The sequence below is a fragment of the Eumetopias jubatus genome, unplaced genomic scaffold, assembly GCF_037043125.1.
Source record: "Eumetopias jubatus isolate StellerSeaLion01/CBP00866 unplaced genomic scaffold, mEumJub1_p1.0 scaffold_17, whole genome shotgun sequence".
Lineage (NCBI taxonomy): Eukaryota > Metazoa > Chordata > Mammalia > Carnivora > Otariidae > Eumetopias > Eumetopias jubatus.
In genome coordinates, this window is record NW_028274823.1 from 77,881,261 (window position 1) to 77,895,266 (window position 14,006).

The 14,006-nt window shown below is 37.1% G+C and overlaps 1 protein-coding gene across 1 annotated transcript in view; it reads left to right on the forward strand.

Moving 5' to 3' along the window:
- RYR2 (ryanodine receptor 2) overlaps nucleotides 1-14,006 on the forward strand; it is a 424,890-nt gene that overhangs the window by 289,232 nt on the left and 121,652 nt on the right. Inside the window, exons 60-62 of the mRNA XM_028104495.2 lie at nucleotides 6,224-6,284; nucleotides 7,508-7,746; nucleotides 9,430-9,511. Coding sequence (XP_027960296.2) covers nucleotides 6,224-6,284; nucleotides 7,508-7,746; nucleotides 9,430-9,511 — 382 coding nt within the window. The remainder of the gene's footprint in view (nucleotides 1-6,223; nucleotides 6,285-7,507; nucleotides 7,747-9,429; nucleotides 9,512-14,006) is intronic.

Here is a 14,006-nt window from a genome sequence, read left to right on the forward strand (position 1 = left end):
TTACAGGAAGCAGAATCCGTAACAAAGCCTCCAACAGGGACAGAGATGGTACCACAAGTGTATGCATGTCAGGGCTTCTTAAGGGCTCTATTTTTAGATATGAAAATAAATCTAATGCTTTAATGACATGCCTTTGATGCACCCATTCAATAAACATTGACTGTGTTCTGCTGTGTGGGAGGCATGCTTTCAGGCTGTGGGGATAGGAAAATGAAGGTTTCTGCACCTGTGCACGGCAACCAGGCCAGTCCAGGCATTTGCCACCGGTCCTCCTCCAAGAGCAAACTGACCATTCTCTCTGAATCCCCTCTTGCTCTTCCAAACCATGCTCCACAACAATTCAATCTTCCCCAAACCCAGTCTCTCCTGTCACACTCCTGCATATTCAGTGGCTTCCCTTTGCTTGAAAATAAAAAATCTGAATCTGGCCACAACAGTGTTTCACAAAGTGTCCCCAGTGTACTACTCCATCCTCGTTTCCTGGCACTTTCTCACTCTCGATGGTTCTACCTAAGTGGCCCTCTTTCTGCTTCTTCAAAGTGTTGTATTCCTTTCTGCGCAGGGTCTTTGCACATGCTATAATTCCTGACTGGAATGGGGTCTCCAGACATAGCAGTCACCTCTCTGGTCCTCTACACCCATAATGGAGTAAACTGCTCATCCTTCAGACTTCAACCTAAATATTACCTACTCTGTCAGGAAAACCTCCCCCAATCTCTCCCCCTCCTATTACAACATTCTCACAGCTCCCAATACCTTTCCTTCATCTCAGTGATGATGTCACCAGATTCACATGTCTCACTCACACAAACCTCTCCGCTCACTGAGGGCTTATTGTTGTATCTGAGGTCTGGCACATAGTACATATTTATCAGTATCTGATGATTGAATGAGTGAACGAACTAGGTCCTGCCTTCAGGAAGCCCAGCCCACAGTCTGATAGAGAAGAGTAGACACTAAGAACGATGCAGTAAGAGCTCTTGATTTTAAACTTTCTTACATTCATGAATAACTGAAATTTTACTTTTTTTTCTTATGAGATTGTGAAAAATGTAGTACCCAGTTCTCCCACAATTTATAAGAATCACTTTTTTTTTTTTTTTTATTCCTTAAGCTGTACGAGAAAACAGGGCACTTACACTGAACAGGAAGTAACACGTTAAGTAATGACTCTTCAAACATGATCGTTAAACCCGACCAACAAGTGATCCTTTCAGCTACAAGAACGATTTGAGAAGGCTGTCACCAAACAGTTGTCATTTGGAGGCCTTTTCTACTTTCCCATTTTCTGGTGAATTTTTAACATATTAACGAGAGAGCAAATTGTCCAGAGTTACTGGAGAGTTTCCAAATTTGGCTGAGAGACTTCTAGAAAGGCCTGGACTCCAGCAAGCCCTCAGTAACATGATGAGCACAGCACTCCAAAATTTCTTCTGGTTTGACCTCAGTGACCCTAGAGCCCTATGTGGCACATCATTCACTCCACTCCAGTATTAGCCACAGGGCCATTGAACAAGATAAGGATTGTCATGTATTTAAATGAAGCAGTAGTTCTTGTTAAAATGTTGGGTTTTCTCCCTCCAGGTGGGGATGCCTGATTTAAACTGCTGCCTAAATCCTAATGTTATATTTAGAAGAATTTCAAGAGTGAAGTTATTAATATAGTGGATTCTATCAGTTGGTATCTCTCCCTGATTAAAAAATTAGTGGGTTAAGTTTATGTTGATCCATCTGTTATCTCCCCACTCCCAAAACCCACTGAGGTGTTTAAAATGAGGACTATCTCGTATCAGGAGATATTAGAAAATTAGTCCATGTACGTGTTATCCTTAAGAAGGTTCAGATCGTGCTTGCATTTGTTTCCTAGGACACATAATGAAAGGAAAATTAAAGTACTCAGAGTCTCTGAGGACTGTGCCTATCAAAGAACTGAACCTGTCATTATGCTGGGTATCTAATGGCTCAGTTATGCACAGTCTGCTACTTTTGCTGATTATTGTTGTCATGGCTTGAGGACCATTAAGGTCTTTCCCTAACATAACAATTCTATGGTTATGTTAAAATACCAGAGTTAAAAACCTATAATGAGGATCACATCAGAAAACAGTATTAGAGCAATACAGATGTTTCTTTCCCCTGTACATATTTCTATGGGAGAGAATGTCCTGACTTTGGAGTAAATGAACAGAATATGTAATTACGTAAAATATGTCTTCAGTTTAACTGAAACTTCTCACCAAGTTAAAGTTTCAGTAATTTTATTCTGTCCAGGATTGCAGATTTCAGAAGGAATAAAGTCATTGGCACTTTTCGGTTTCTCTCTATCCCCCCCCTAATTTGAGAGAAGTTTGTATCTCTAGCATAATTTTATTCCTCATTATTAATGAGGATTCTGCCAAGATTAATCATTTCTTCAAAGGAGAGAATGCAGTGCAGTATTGCCATGCAAGAAAAGTGAGGTAGAAGAACGAAACTTAGAATGGTGGTTACTGCTTTCCCAGTGAAGGGAAAGTCCCTTCTGATAATACTCCGTACATCAGATGGCAAAACAGAAGCAGGCCATCATATGTCACATTGTGGATAACACTAAAAGCTCCTGAGATACAGAGACCATAAATTAAAAACCACAAAACAATTTGGGAGTAAAATACAAAGAATATTTTGACTCTAACATCTTTAACTTCATTATTTTTATTTAGAGAGTTATTGTATGAGACTTGGTACAATGATTTTAAAAACTGGACACTGGCCGTCTGTCGCTGTTAGACTCAGGTATAAGTTATGCTTTTAATTATGTACCTTTTATGCTTACACACTGATGCAAACACACAATCTTAAAGACAAATATGCAATCCATAGGTGTTTCCCTAGGTGTTTAGAGGTGATGCAGGTATGTTTGAAGCCAAAGGAAGTAGTTTGGACCTTAAAAGAGTGTCAGTTGAAAAGTATCAAACTTTTGGTTTTTATTCTAGTCTGAGCAGTGAAGCAATTACACGTAGTTAAATATTTTGAAAATACAACCATCACTTTAAAATTTTACCATTGTACTACACGTTCACTTGTCTTTCCTGTTTTTACTGATGGCGTGATTGACATTTCTGGTGATGGTGATCTGGAGAGCCTGAAGAAGGGCAGGATGTGGGCAATTCTTATTTTATTTAAAACTCCTACTGCAAGCTTTAATCTCTTCAAGACTAACCATTAGTTAGGCTTTTACCTGTGCTGATAGAATAAATGTTTTTGCTTGGTGTACACCACAAAATGTTGAAGATTCAATTAATACTTTTCCTCGATCTGTTAGGATCCTTTCTCCACCACTTTTCACACTGAGATGTTGCCGTTCAAAGTCATACTGCATCTCCTATGGGGCACCCCGCTTCACGGGGCTTATGGCTTGTGACTTTACAATCACAGAACTTTCACATTCACCATATGCATTTTACTCTGACTCACAGAACTTTTCTGGCCACTGGTACAGTTTCCTCTTCACAACCCACAAGATTCAGTTGAATGCCTGCTGTAGGCCAGACACTGTCCTAGGGGCCAGACACTGTCCTAGGGGCTGGCCCACAGCAGGGAACAAAAGTCCCACCTCACGAGTTCTTACGAATGGAGGTTTAAAATGCCCCAACCGCTCCTTTGGAAGAGGGCATGGTCAGGCTTAGGACAAAGTACAAACAAGGTCATCTATACGAGGAGCCAGCAGACTGTAAGGGAAAGGGGAAAAGAACTGTGAGTTTTAGGATGAGAGTGAAGGGTCAGCCTCTCTGACTTGGTGCTAAATAATAGTTGCACATTGCTGTGTATCCCATCTTCCTCCTGGGCCTTTGTCTTTCTCCTTTTCTGTGCTGCATTCTCCTTATCTTTCCCACTTCCAAACATTGGAGGCCCCGAGACCCTTTTTCTTCTGTGTTTATGCACATGCTGACTTACTTCATTCAGGCCCACAATTTTTGAAAATATCTGTATGCTTATGGTGCCCAAATGTAGAGCTCCAGGTCAGATCTGTTCCCTGCATCCCAGATTTGTGTACCAACTGCCTGTTCTGCCTCTCTACCTGAGATCAGCAGGCCCATCATACCCAACCTGTCCAAAGAAGAGCGTGCTACCTCCCCCCGCCCCATGCTGCCCCTCTTCTCTCTCTTGTGGCTCCTTTCTTGGGCTCTTTCCGCATCAGGAAATCTTACCACCATTCACCCAGTTGCTCATACCAAGTGCTCACCCAAACAGTCTTGGAGTTATCTTTAGCTCCTTCCCGTCTCATCTCATGTTCAGGCCATAAGCATATCTTTAAAATAAATTCTTCACTGCGGATATCCTAATCCAAATTCACTGCCATCAATTCTGAGTCTAGACGACTCTAGTAGATTCCTAACCGACTTTACTTTTGCCCTTCCGGAGTTTTGCACATGGTGAATTAATCCTTTTAAAATGTAAATCAGATCCCATCCTGTTCAAAACCTTAAGAATGTCTCCCTATTGCACTTGAAAAAAAAAAAAAAATCAAAGTTCTTGTGCTGGTTGCAAGGCTCTAGAACCTGGCCACTCCCTTCCTCTCTACCTCATAGGGTCCTTCTTTCCCCTGAATCTTGATCATGCATTAGCCACTTCCTTGCCTGGAACACCAGCTCCATTTTCTGCCTCAGACCCTTTGCACATGCTGGTCCCTCTGCCTGGGTGCCTTCTCCCAGATCTATGCATGATTCATTCCTTCATTCAAATCTCTGCTCAGGTGCCACCTTCTTAGAAAGGGCTTGGTGACCACTCACCCTATTACTCTGTCCAGTTGCTCTAATCCCTAGCCCCTGACATATATGAATATTAATTATATAACATATACTCTAAATTATTTAGTTATATATAATTAATATAATCTACAAATATAAAATACTTATTTTGGTGTAGCCTGATATTATGTTTCCTATTGATTTTTTTCTTAAAATTTTATTCCTTGTGTCCCGCATTAAAATGCAAGTACCATGAGAACTTTCTTTTACTTATTACTGGAACTTTGAGAATGCCTGGTATTTGACAAGTATTGATTGAGTGAATGAATCATTAAATGAGTAATACTTCTACGGACCAAAGTGGAAGCTCTAAGACTGCCACTAATCAGTAGACAAGGATGTAACAAATTCTGCGTTTCTGCTGATTTTGTCTTCATTATTACCAGAAATTCTGAGAATCAAAGCACAAGAAGAATGGAACATTTTATTTAAGAACTCAGAGTCTAGCAACGAATACCTTATTTTTTTTTTCTTATTTGTATCGTATCACTAAACTGGCTTATCTAGGTTCCAAGGTAGTTGTTATTTTTCATGTATATTTCATTCATCTTAGACTCTTTTTTGCACAGAGTATAACATACTCAAAAGTTACAAAAACTTACATTCAAATAGGAGTCATTAATCTCTGGGCCCAGGAAATGACTTTGCATATTATAAATAGGAAAGTATAAAATGAGGAAGTAACACTAGCACACTATATTGTGAGTGATCAAATTACTTTGTAACTTTGTATTCATCATTTTGTTTATTTGCTCACATGTATCTTTATCACAGAGTAGAATGGACATAGTAATTGCATAACTCATATTTCTATACTTTCTGATAAAACATGCCAATCAAAATGGGTGAATTTCATCTGACTTTCAAGAAAAGTCATCCCCATTTCAATCATCTCGTAAGAAGAGGATTTAACTTCTTCAGCCACTGAAGCTTATTTGCAGGACAGTTTGGTAGTTCTTTTTTTACCAAAGACCAAAAACATTCAGGTGCATTAATTCATCTTAATGCAGAGACACTTGGGTAGTTAAAAGGGAGTTAAATTTATTAGACTTTTAGCCCACCTCCTTTCTTAAACATAAGAGTTCACTTTAAAAGTTGACACACAATATGACTTAGAAAGAAGATGAGCCAGTATGGGGAGGCGAATATATTTGAAGAATTCAGTTAAAGCACCTCAGCCTGGCACAACGCTTTGAATGCTTCTTGAGTATGTCAGCTATTTGATGAGACATGCTTTATCGCTTTTCTCCTTACATTTGCATAACCACTTTTGAGCAGAAAAACCGCATGATTTCAAACTTGATCATCAGAAAATCGTTTTAATTGCGTTATTATGGAATTGTACCACTGGCTAATTTTTGGTACACAAATCTTACTAGAAAAGAACAGTGAGAAATCCTCAGGGCAATTTACACAGCCTTCTTTTTCCTCTTTAGGAAATGATGCCACATCAATTGTCAACTGCCTTCATATTTTGGGTCAGACTTTGGATGCCAGGTAAGTGGATACATTTTTGTCTACATAACTGTAGGAATGCTACACAAGAATATGAAGACTCACCTTGTCTCTTGATTTTATTCTTTGGAATTGTAATAAAGACTTAAGTGTGGGTGAAAAAATATTTTGTAAATGACGGATACAATGGCATTTTATTATTTTTATGATCTTGTATAAATTGTTATTCACATTTCAAGTAATTTCTGTAGCAGCTAGGAACGTAACGGAGGGTTGAATTGGGAATGTATCACGTGAAGTAGAAACGGTAAGCTCCAACTTGAGAAGTCTTAGTAGCTTCCGGGTGTGGTACCATTGTGCTCCGCATTTGTGATACCATTTAGCTTTATAGGAACAGGGTTTTATTCTTATTTTACAGATGAGTACAGTGAAGCTAAAGATTGCATACCAAGTGTGGAAGTAGACCGCAGCTCAGTGTGTGTACTGCGCTTCTGGCAACATGACTGGAAATCCAATAGGTTGCCTAAATACAAAATCAGTGTATCTCACAGAGTTGATTCAGCCTTTAAGCCATATGTGTATTTCATTTATTATCCAGGATAAATCTAAATAAAAGTTCCTAAATGTCTCCTACAGAGAATGTGCCATGATGCTCTTTATTTATTTTCACGTTTAAAATTTTATGTGAGGCATTTTGTATAATAAATGAAAAAAAATAAGTAGATGCTATTATACACCTTCATTTCCTACTAGACTTGGTGGTATTAGAGGGTCACTTCTGTACAAAGTTCAGCCTTTGGAGGCTCATTTAGCTGATTGCCACACTTAAAGCACAAAACATCCGTATCATTTGATGACTGGGTTGAGCTGGGATTAAATGTTTCTTTCCCATACAGTGCCTCAGGAAACATTCTGGTTGTGTTGGATTTGGGATTAACTCAACTGGCTCAAAAACTGTGTTTTGTCAGAGTATAAAACAAATACTCTCAAAATTTGAAAATACTGGTAGAAAATAGAAAGCATTACCACTGCCTTTTTGATTGGGGTCCTAAGTAAGTTGACTCTGAAGGCATTTAGGAAAGGTGATGCATTTACAGAGTGATACTGCTTGTAAGTTCAAGTACACTGAAAAAATTGGGAGTGAATTAAAAAGATTTAGTTGACTGAGTGGCTGTAATGGATAAATAGAGAGTAGAAGCACGTTTTATTTGTATTCCCACTTGCTCCTTTCGCAAGGTGTATGTTCTCCCTTCTTTCCTTCCTAGGACCGTAATGAAGACTGGCCTAGAGAGTGTTAAAAGCGCGCTCCGAGCTTTCCTGGACAACGCCGCGGAGGACCTGGAGAAGACCATGGAGAATCTCAAGCAGGGCCAGTTCACCCACACCCGAAACCAACCCAGAGGTGTCACTCAGATTATCAATTACACCACAGTGGCGCTGTTGCCGATGCTGTCATCATTATTTGAGCATATTGGCCAGCATCAGTTCGGAGAAGATCTGATCTGTATGTAAATCTATTACTTAGAGTTTCATTATCTAATAGTACAATGAGAAATTATAAAAGCTCTGGTTACTCATACACTGCCTACTCGTTAAACTGTGCTTGTTTTTTTCCCCACAACATTAGGTTGACATTTGAGTTATAGAAACCATTCTTAAAGAGATAGATCCCTGAGTCACGTGGCTTTACAGAAGGGACCGGTAAAGGCGGTGGTTGTGGGCACTCACTGCCATCTTGTTGAAGTGCAGGTTCTCCAAATTTTACTATTTCTGTGTTCTCTCTTTCCATGGAATTTTTCCTGTGCAGTTTGAGCATGGGACATGCAACGTTAAATGTTTTTGAATTATATCTGAGTCAGTGCTGATTGTTTGTACAAGCTGTTTGTACCAACAAATATGAAACTATGGAGACAAAATCTGTGTCTAAATCATTGGTCTACTAGGGTGGCTCACATATTTTTTGTTTATAGGTTTCAGTCTATTTTCATGGGGGATTTAATCAGCTGGTTTTGCCTGGAATTCCATAATTATTAAAAATATTCGCTTGGGGCACCTGGGTGGCTCAGTCGTTAAGCGTCTGCTTTTGGCTCAGGTCGTGATCCTAGGGTCCTGGGATCGAGGCCCGCGTCAGGCTCCCTGCTCAGCGGGAAGCCTGCTTCTCTCTCCCCCACTCCCCCTGCTTGTGTTCCCTCTCTCGCTGTGTCTCTCTCTGTCAAATAAATAAATAAAATCTTTAAAACAAAAAAAATCCACAGATTGCTCAACCCAGTGTGGAAATACAAATAATATCAGACCTGTCCCAGTTTCCTGCTGATATGAACATGAAAGAAGATGTATGTCCTTGTTAAACAGTCAAGTGGGTCTTGACTGCAGACACACCTCTCAGACCCTCAACCTTGTAGGTCTCCCAGGTGAAGCAGCGCTCTGGGTGAAAACCACTGCATTACTCAGTGGGTAACACAACTGCTACTCGCCAAACATTTCCTTGAACCATTATAGGAACATTGCTTACATTGTAGTGTAGCATGGAAACAGGTCTGGATGTGATCTTTTTGGAGAATGATTTCTCCATTCCTATCATGGTAGATTCTCCAGGAAATAGTAGAAGAATTAGAATTAGAAATCCAGGGTTCTTAGTTTTTTTTTGTTTTTTTTTTTTTGCCTCTTAAACCTGTCTTATTGGATCATAGATCGTCTATAAGGTTTTATTTTATTTTCTGGCTTCACTATAGGATTGACTTACTTATGCCTTGAATGTCAGGTCAGAAATTAACTCACTGCCTCCTCCAGCATTGTCATTACTGTTCACTTAGGTGTTAAAATAAAAGACCCAATCTTTATGTACCTTCAGAACAGGAGACAAAAATCTGTCCTCCCAGATGGTCTTGTGCTTAATTGTATTCTCGAAGAAATCCTTTTTTCTTCTATCTAGAGAAAAATTATAAAAAAAAAATGCTCCTGAGAATGTTCTAAATAAATTATAGTACATTTCAGCTCCTTAAAGAAAAGAATTGTATTTGAGAAATAGTTTTTATATTTCATTTTACCTATTTGTTCTAATTTTTCTTTTTTTTAAAGGTAAAAACATTAGTATGCCCTCAGTATGGAATTTTGGTTTCAGCCTAAACTTTCTTAGGACAACATATAAATAACAAGTGTTTTTGTTCTTGTTTCTGTTTTTCCTTAGTGGAAGATGTACAGGTGTCGTGTTATAGAATTCTGACTAGCTTATATGCTTTGGGAACCAGCAAAAGTATTTATGTGGAAAGGTAAGCTGTTAAAAGTTTAACTTTGTATTAATAGCTGTTTCAAGTGTTATAACTATTTCAAGTCTTTGCTTTATCAGTTTTTCCTTAGTTATAAACTAAACAACCAGATAACAAATTGAATTCCTTGGGAGTAATTGAACAATCTTTAAGTTAAATTTGAATTGATAGAATAAGAGTCAATTAAATTATGTAGAGAAAAGGTAAGGCAATAATGGTAAAGATCATATTTAATGTAAAGATTAAAGAGAGTGTTTATGAGTTTTATGAAGGAGTTTGCTAGAACAGTTTCTCATTAGATATCTGAAAAGGAAAATAAGCATAAATATTGGCAGTTATTAGGATGAGCTTTATTTTTGCATGTTCTTACGTTCAAGAGGAGGAGATTAGCAGGTGATGTGGACAGGTCAAGACAAAGACCCTACTGCATTTAAAATAAGGGGTCACTGGTAATGACAGCATAAGATTTCTGTGAAAAAGAGAAGAGAAAAAGAGGGCAGTTTTTTGAAAGGCTAAAGAAAATGACATTCAGAGAGAAGACTGATAAATAAATAAATGAAAGTATATTCTGATGGAATAATATTGAAAAGAGGTAAATTCTCCCCAAATTAATCGATAGTTAATTACAATAAAATTTGAAGTAGAAATTTGCTTTTTATTGAACTTGACAAAATAATTTGAAATTTCAGTTGAAAGAATAACTCATGAGACTAGCCAATAAAATTTTGAGATGAAAAAAGTAATGGAAGGATACTCATTGGCCTACCAAATATTAAAACTTATAAAGTATCAATAATTACAATAGGGTAGCAAGTGGATAGAGATAGGACAGTAAATCAATGTAAAAGGATAATTGGATTCACACTGCATATTGTTTACCTGCATATTTTTTTCTTTGGATAGATTTATTTATTTTGGAGAGAAAGAGTGCTTGAGGGGAGTGGGGAGAGGCATAGGGAAAAGGGGAGAGAATCTTAAGCAGATTCCGTGCTGAGTGTGGAGCCTGATGCGGGGCTTAATCCCATGAACCTGAGATAGTGACCTGAGCTGAAATCAGGAGTTGGACGCTTAACTGACTGCGCCACCCAGGCGCCCCTTATCTACATTTTCAGTTAATCTCTATTTTCATATGATTTTTCTGGCTTCAAAATATTTTATACTAAGGAAGTTTTATAATTTATAGAAATGTTACTTTATTTTTTATTTGTAGGCTGTTTTTTCATTTCCGTAAATGCTAAATCTATGTTCACAGTTTTCTGCATATATTTATTTTTATTTATTTTAGCTGTATTCTTAGAATTTAGAAATGTACGTTAAAGAGACATATATTAGACATAGACTAGAGGATTATGATACACATCTCACTGTCTTTTCAGAAAATTGTTTCAGTTGACATTGTTAAGTTTTACAAGAGGATCCTTATTTCCTTACGTTTTCCTCATTTCTGATTATTATTCTTTTTTCTATTTAAAAATATAGTAGTTAAAAATGGAATTCCATTTTTCTTTTCACATGCATTTCCCTAGTTTCTGGTTCCTAGCCATTTTTTTGTGTGTGTGTTTTCTTTGCCATTTTTATTTCTTTATTTTTTAAATTGCCTTTTATATCTGTTATACATTTTTCTCTTAATGTGTTGGTGATTAATGAATTTTATTTATTAAAACTATTACTCTCGTGCCTATTATTTCTACCATCTTTGTGACTTTTAGCGTTTTCATAACTTTGTAGTGATTATGTATAAATGTATGTACAGATAATGTTTTATGACATGGGAATTTTGATTTTTATTTGACCTGTCAATTATTTCATGGGTTTTTATTCCCCCTTAGTTTAATATTTTTAGACAGGTTATACCGTTCTCTTAACAGCTAGAAATTCAAATATTTATTCTCTTAGGTTTTTCATCCTTTCAGTTTAAATTTAGCTTTTTAATCCATTGCTCATTCAATAAATACTAAATGCCAGGTTCTGTGACAAGCAGTAAGCAAGATGGATGCCTATTCTCAAAGAGCTTATACCTAATGGGGAAACAGAAAAAAAAAAAAAAACCCACAACAGATAAAGTGGAAAATGTAATACTGCCAGGTTATCATGTGTGAATAAGCACACAATAAAGAGAATGACATGGGGTACTCAAGACTGTATGTTTGAGAACATGATTTTTTAAGCTCCGAACTTTCCTCCATTCAACAGAAAGCGGGTAGTAGATAAATCAGGTATAGACCAGTCTGTGGTGGATGGCTTCCGTTTTCTCTATGAAGTGTGCCTCCGCCAAGTGATGGTTGAGAAAGGAAATGTAAGAAGTTCGAGGAGAGTGGAGTGAAGTGATCCTCTCTGGAGGAAGAAGGGAACTTACTAGAAATGAATCTGAATTTCGTATTTCTCTTTAGTGTTACATAGAATTCATATTAAATGTTTAAAATCATCCACCACATGGAAAGTATTGATTTTTAACTGAAATGTAGTTGGCATACAAAGTCACATTAGTTTCAGGTGTACAGCGTGGTGATTGGACTTTTCTATACATTACTCTGTGTTCACCACCATAAATGTAGTTACATGTATCACTGTGCAACATTATTGCAGTATTGTTGACTTTATTCCCTATGCTACACTTTTCATCTCTGTGTCGTATTTTATTTTGTTCTTTTTCAAGATTTATTTATTTTAGAGAGAGTGAGCGCAACGAGTTGGGGGGGAGTTAGGGGCAGAGGGAGAGAATCCTCAAGCAGACTCCCCACTGAGCGTGAATCCCTGCCTGGGGCTCAATCCCACAACTCTGAGATCATGACCTGAGCCAAAATTAAAAGTCGGATGCTTAACCGACCAAGCCACCCAGGTGCCCCTCTGTGACTTATTTTATATCTAGACGTTTGTGCCTCTTAATGCTCATTACCTATTTCACTTGTCCCCCCAACTCCCTCCCCAAGTAGTGATTTATCAAATATTTCTTTTATCTGCTGATTTAAAATAAAACCTTCATCATATTCTGAGGTAATATATTTACTAGATCATATTTCTAGAATCTCCATTCTGTTCTATTATTTGATTTTTTAAATGATTAGATCATTACCATGTAGCCTGAATTGTTAGTAGTTTGTAATACATGTTAATATCTGGCAGTCCAAACTCTCTCATTGCCTTAGCAGTACTGTTGCTGTTTCTTTTCTTGCTTCTGGGTTTTGTGGGTTTTTTTTTTTTTTGGATAAAATTTGGGATCCTTTTGTTAGGTTCTAATTGTTTGCAATTATAAAGTCATTGGGGGAGATTATAAAAATGAAAATCAAAAGATGAGTAAAAGATATTTTGAAAAAAATGAAAAAGTGACACTATAACTGAGAAAAATGTAGATATTGGGACTCCTGGGGGGCTCAGTCAGTTAAGCATCTGGCTCTTGATTTTTAGCTCGGGTCATGATCTCAGGGCCTGAGAAGGGCTCTGTGCTCAGCAGAGTCTGCTTGAGATTCTCTCTCTCCCTCTACCTCTCCACCAAATTGTGCTCTCTCTCTCTCTCTCTCAATAAATAAATAAAATCTTTTAAAAAAAAGAAAAATGTAGATATTTTAATAAGACTCATCTAAAAACAATTGCTATTTCCAGAATACCAACACAAATGATCAGAGTTGGTCTGGGAATTACTAATTGAATCGAAAATTTGAAGTAAATGATTAAATAGGTCACATGAATTATTAATGAAATAAAAGGACTTATCCAGTCAGATGTAAGGAAATAAATTACTTTGGGGTCATACAGGAAACATTTTAGGCTATTAAATTCTTGAGTAAATATATTCCCATTATTTTCAAACATATATTGAACTCATTATATGTGCCAGAATTTTTGCAATTCTGCATCCCTATTTTTAGGTGAGGAAAGCAAAACATTAGAAAGAGTGAGTAATTTTCCTGTAGTGACACAAATATTAGGAATAAGTTTGGGACTCAGGTCTATCTGAATCAAAGCCTGTACCCTTTGTAATTTCTTGATATCCTAAATTATTTTTAACAATGAAATGCTACTCAGTGTTTGAATTAAACTCTGTGTTATTGAATGTCATTCTATGAAGGGATATTTTCTCCTAGCTGACTAAATGCCTAATCATTTTTAATTACAATATTAGGCAATGAGGCATTGTTAATTTTAAGTAATCATATTTTTCAGTTAGAAATTTAGGACTACCTAACTGAATAATGTAATCTTTTCTTAATTAGATGCATTTTGTTGACTTTGAAAATAAAACATTTATATACAATAATTTAAGGAGGTCATAATATGCTGAAATAACTCTCATATTGTTCTACATTTAATAATGTGCCAGTGAATCCTTGGATGCCATAGGTAACTGAGAGAGAGAGAATTTTTGTCAGTGGCAGGGGGAGCTTTGGGTCAGACCCTGCCCTGAATCAACTGATCACAGAATGATTCCTTACGCTTCTTCCTTCCCTTAAAAATGATAAATCATTTTGGAGTGTTATTAATTTTTGGCATTTATTATGTC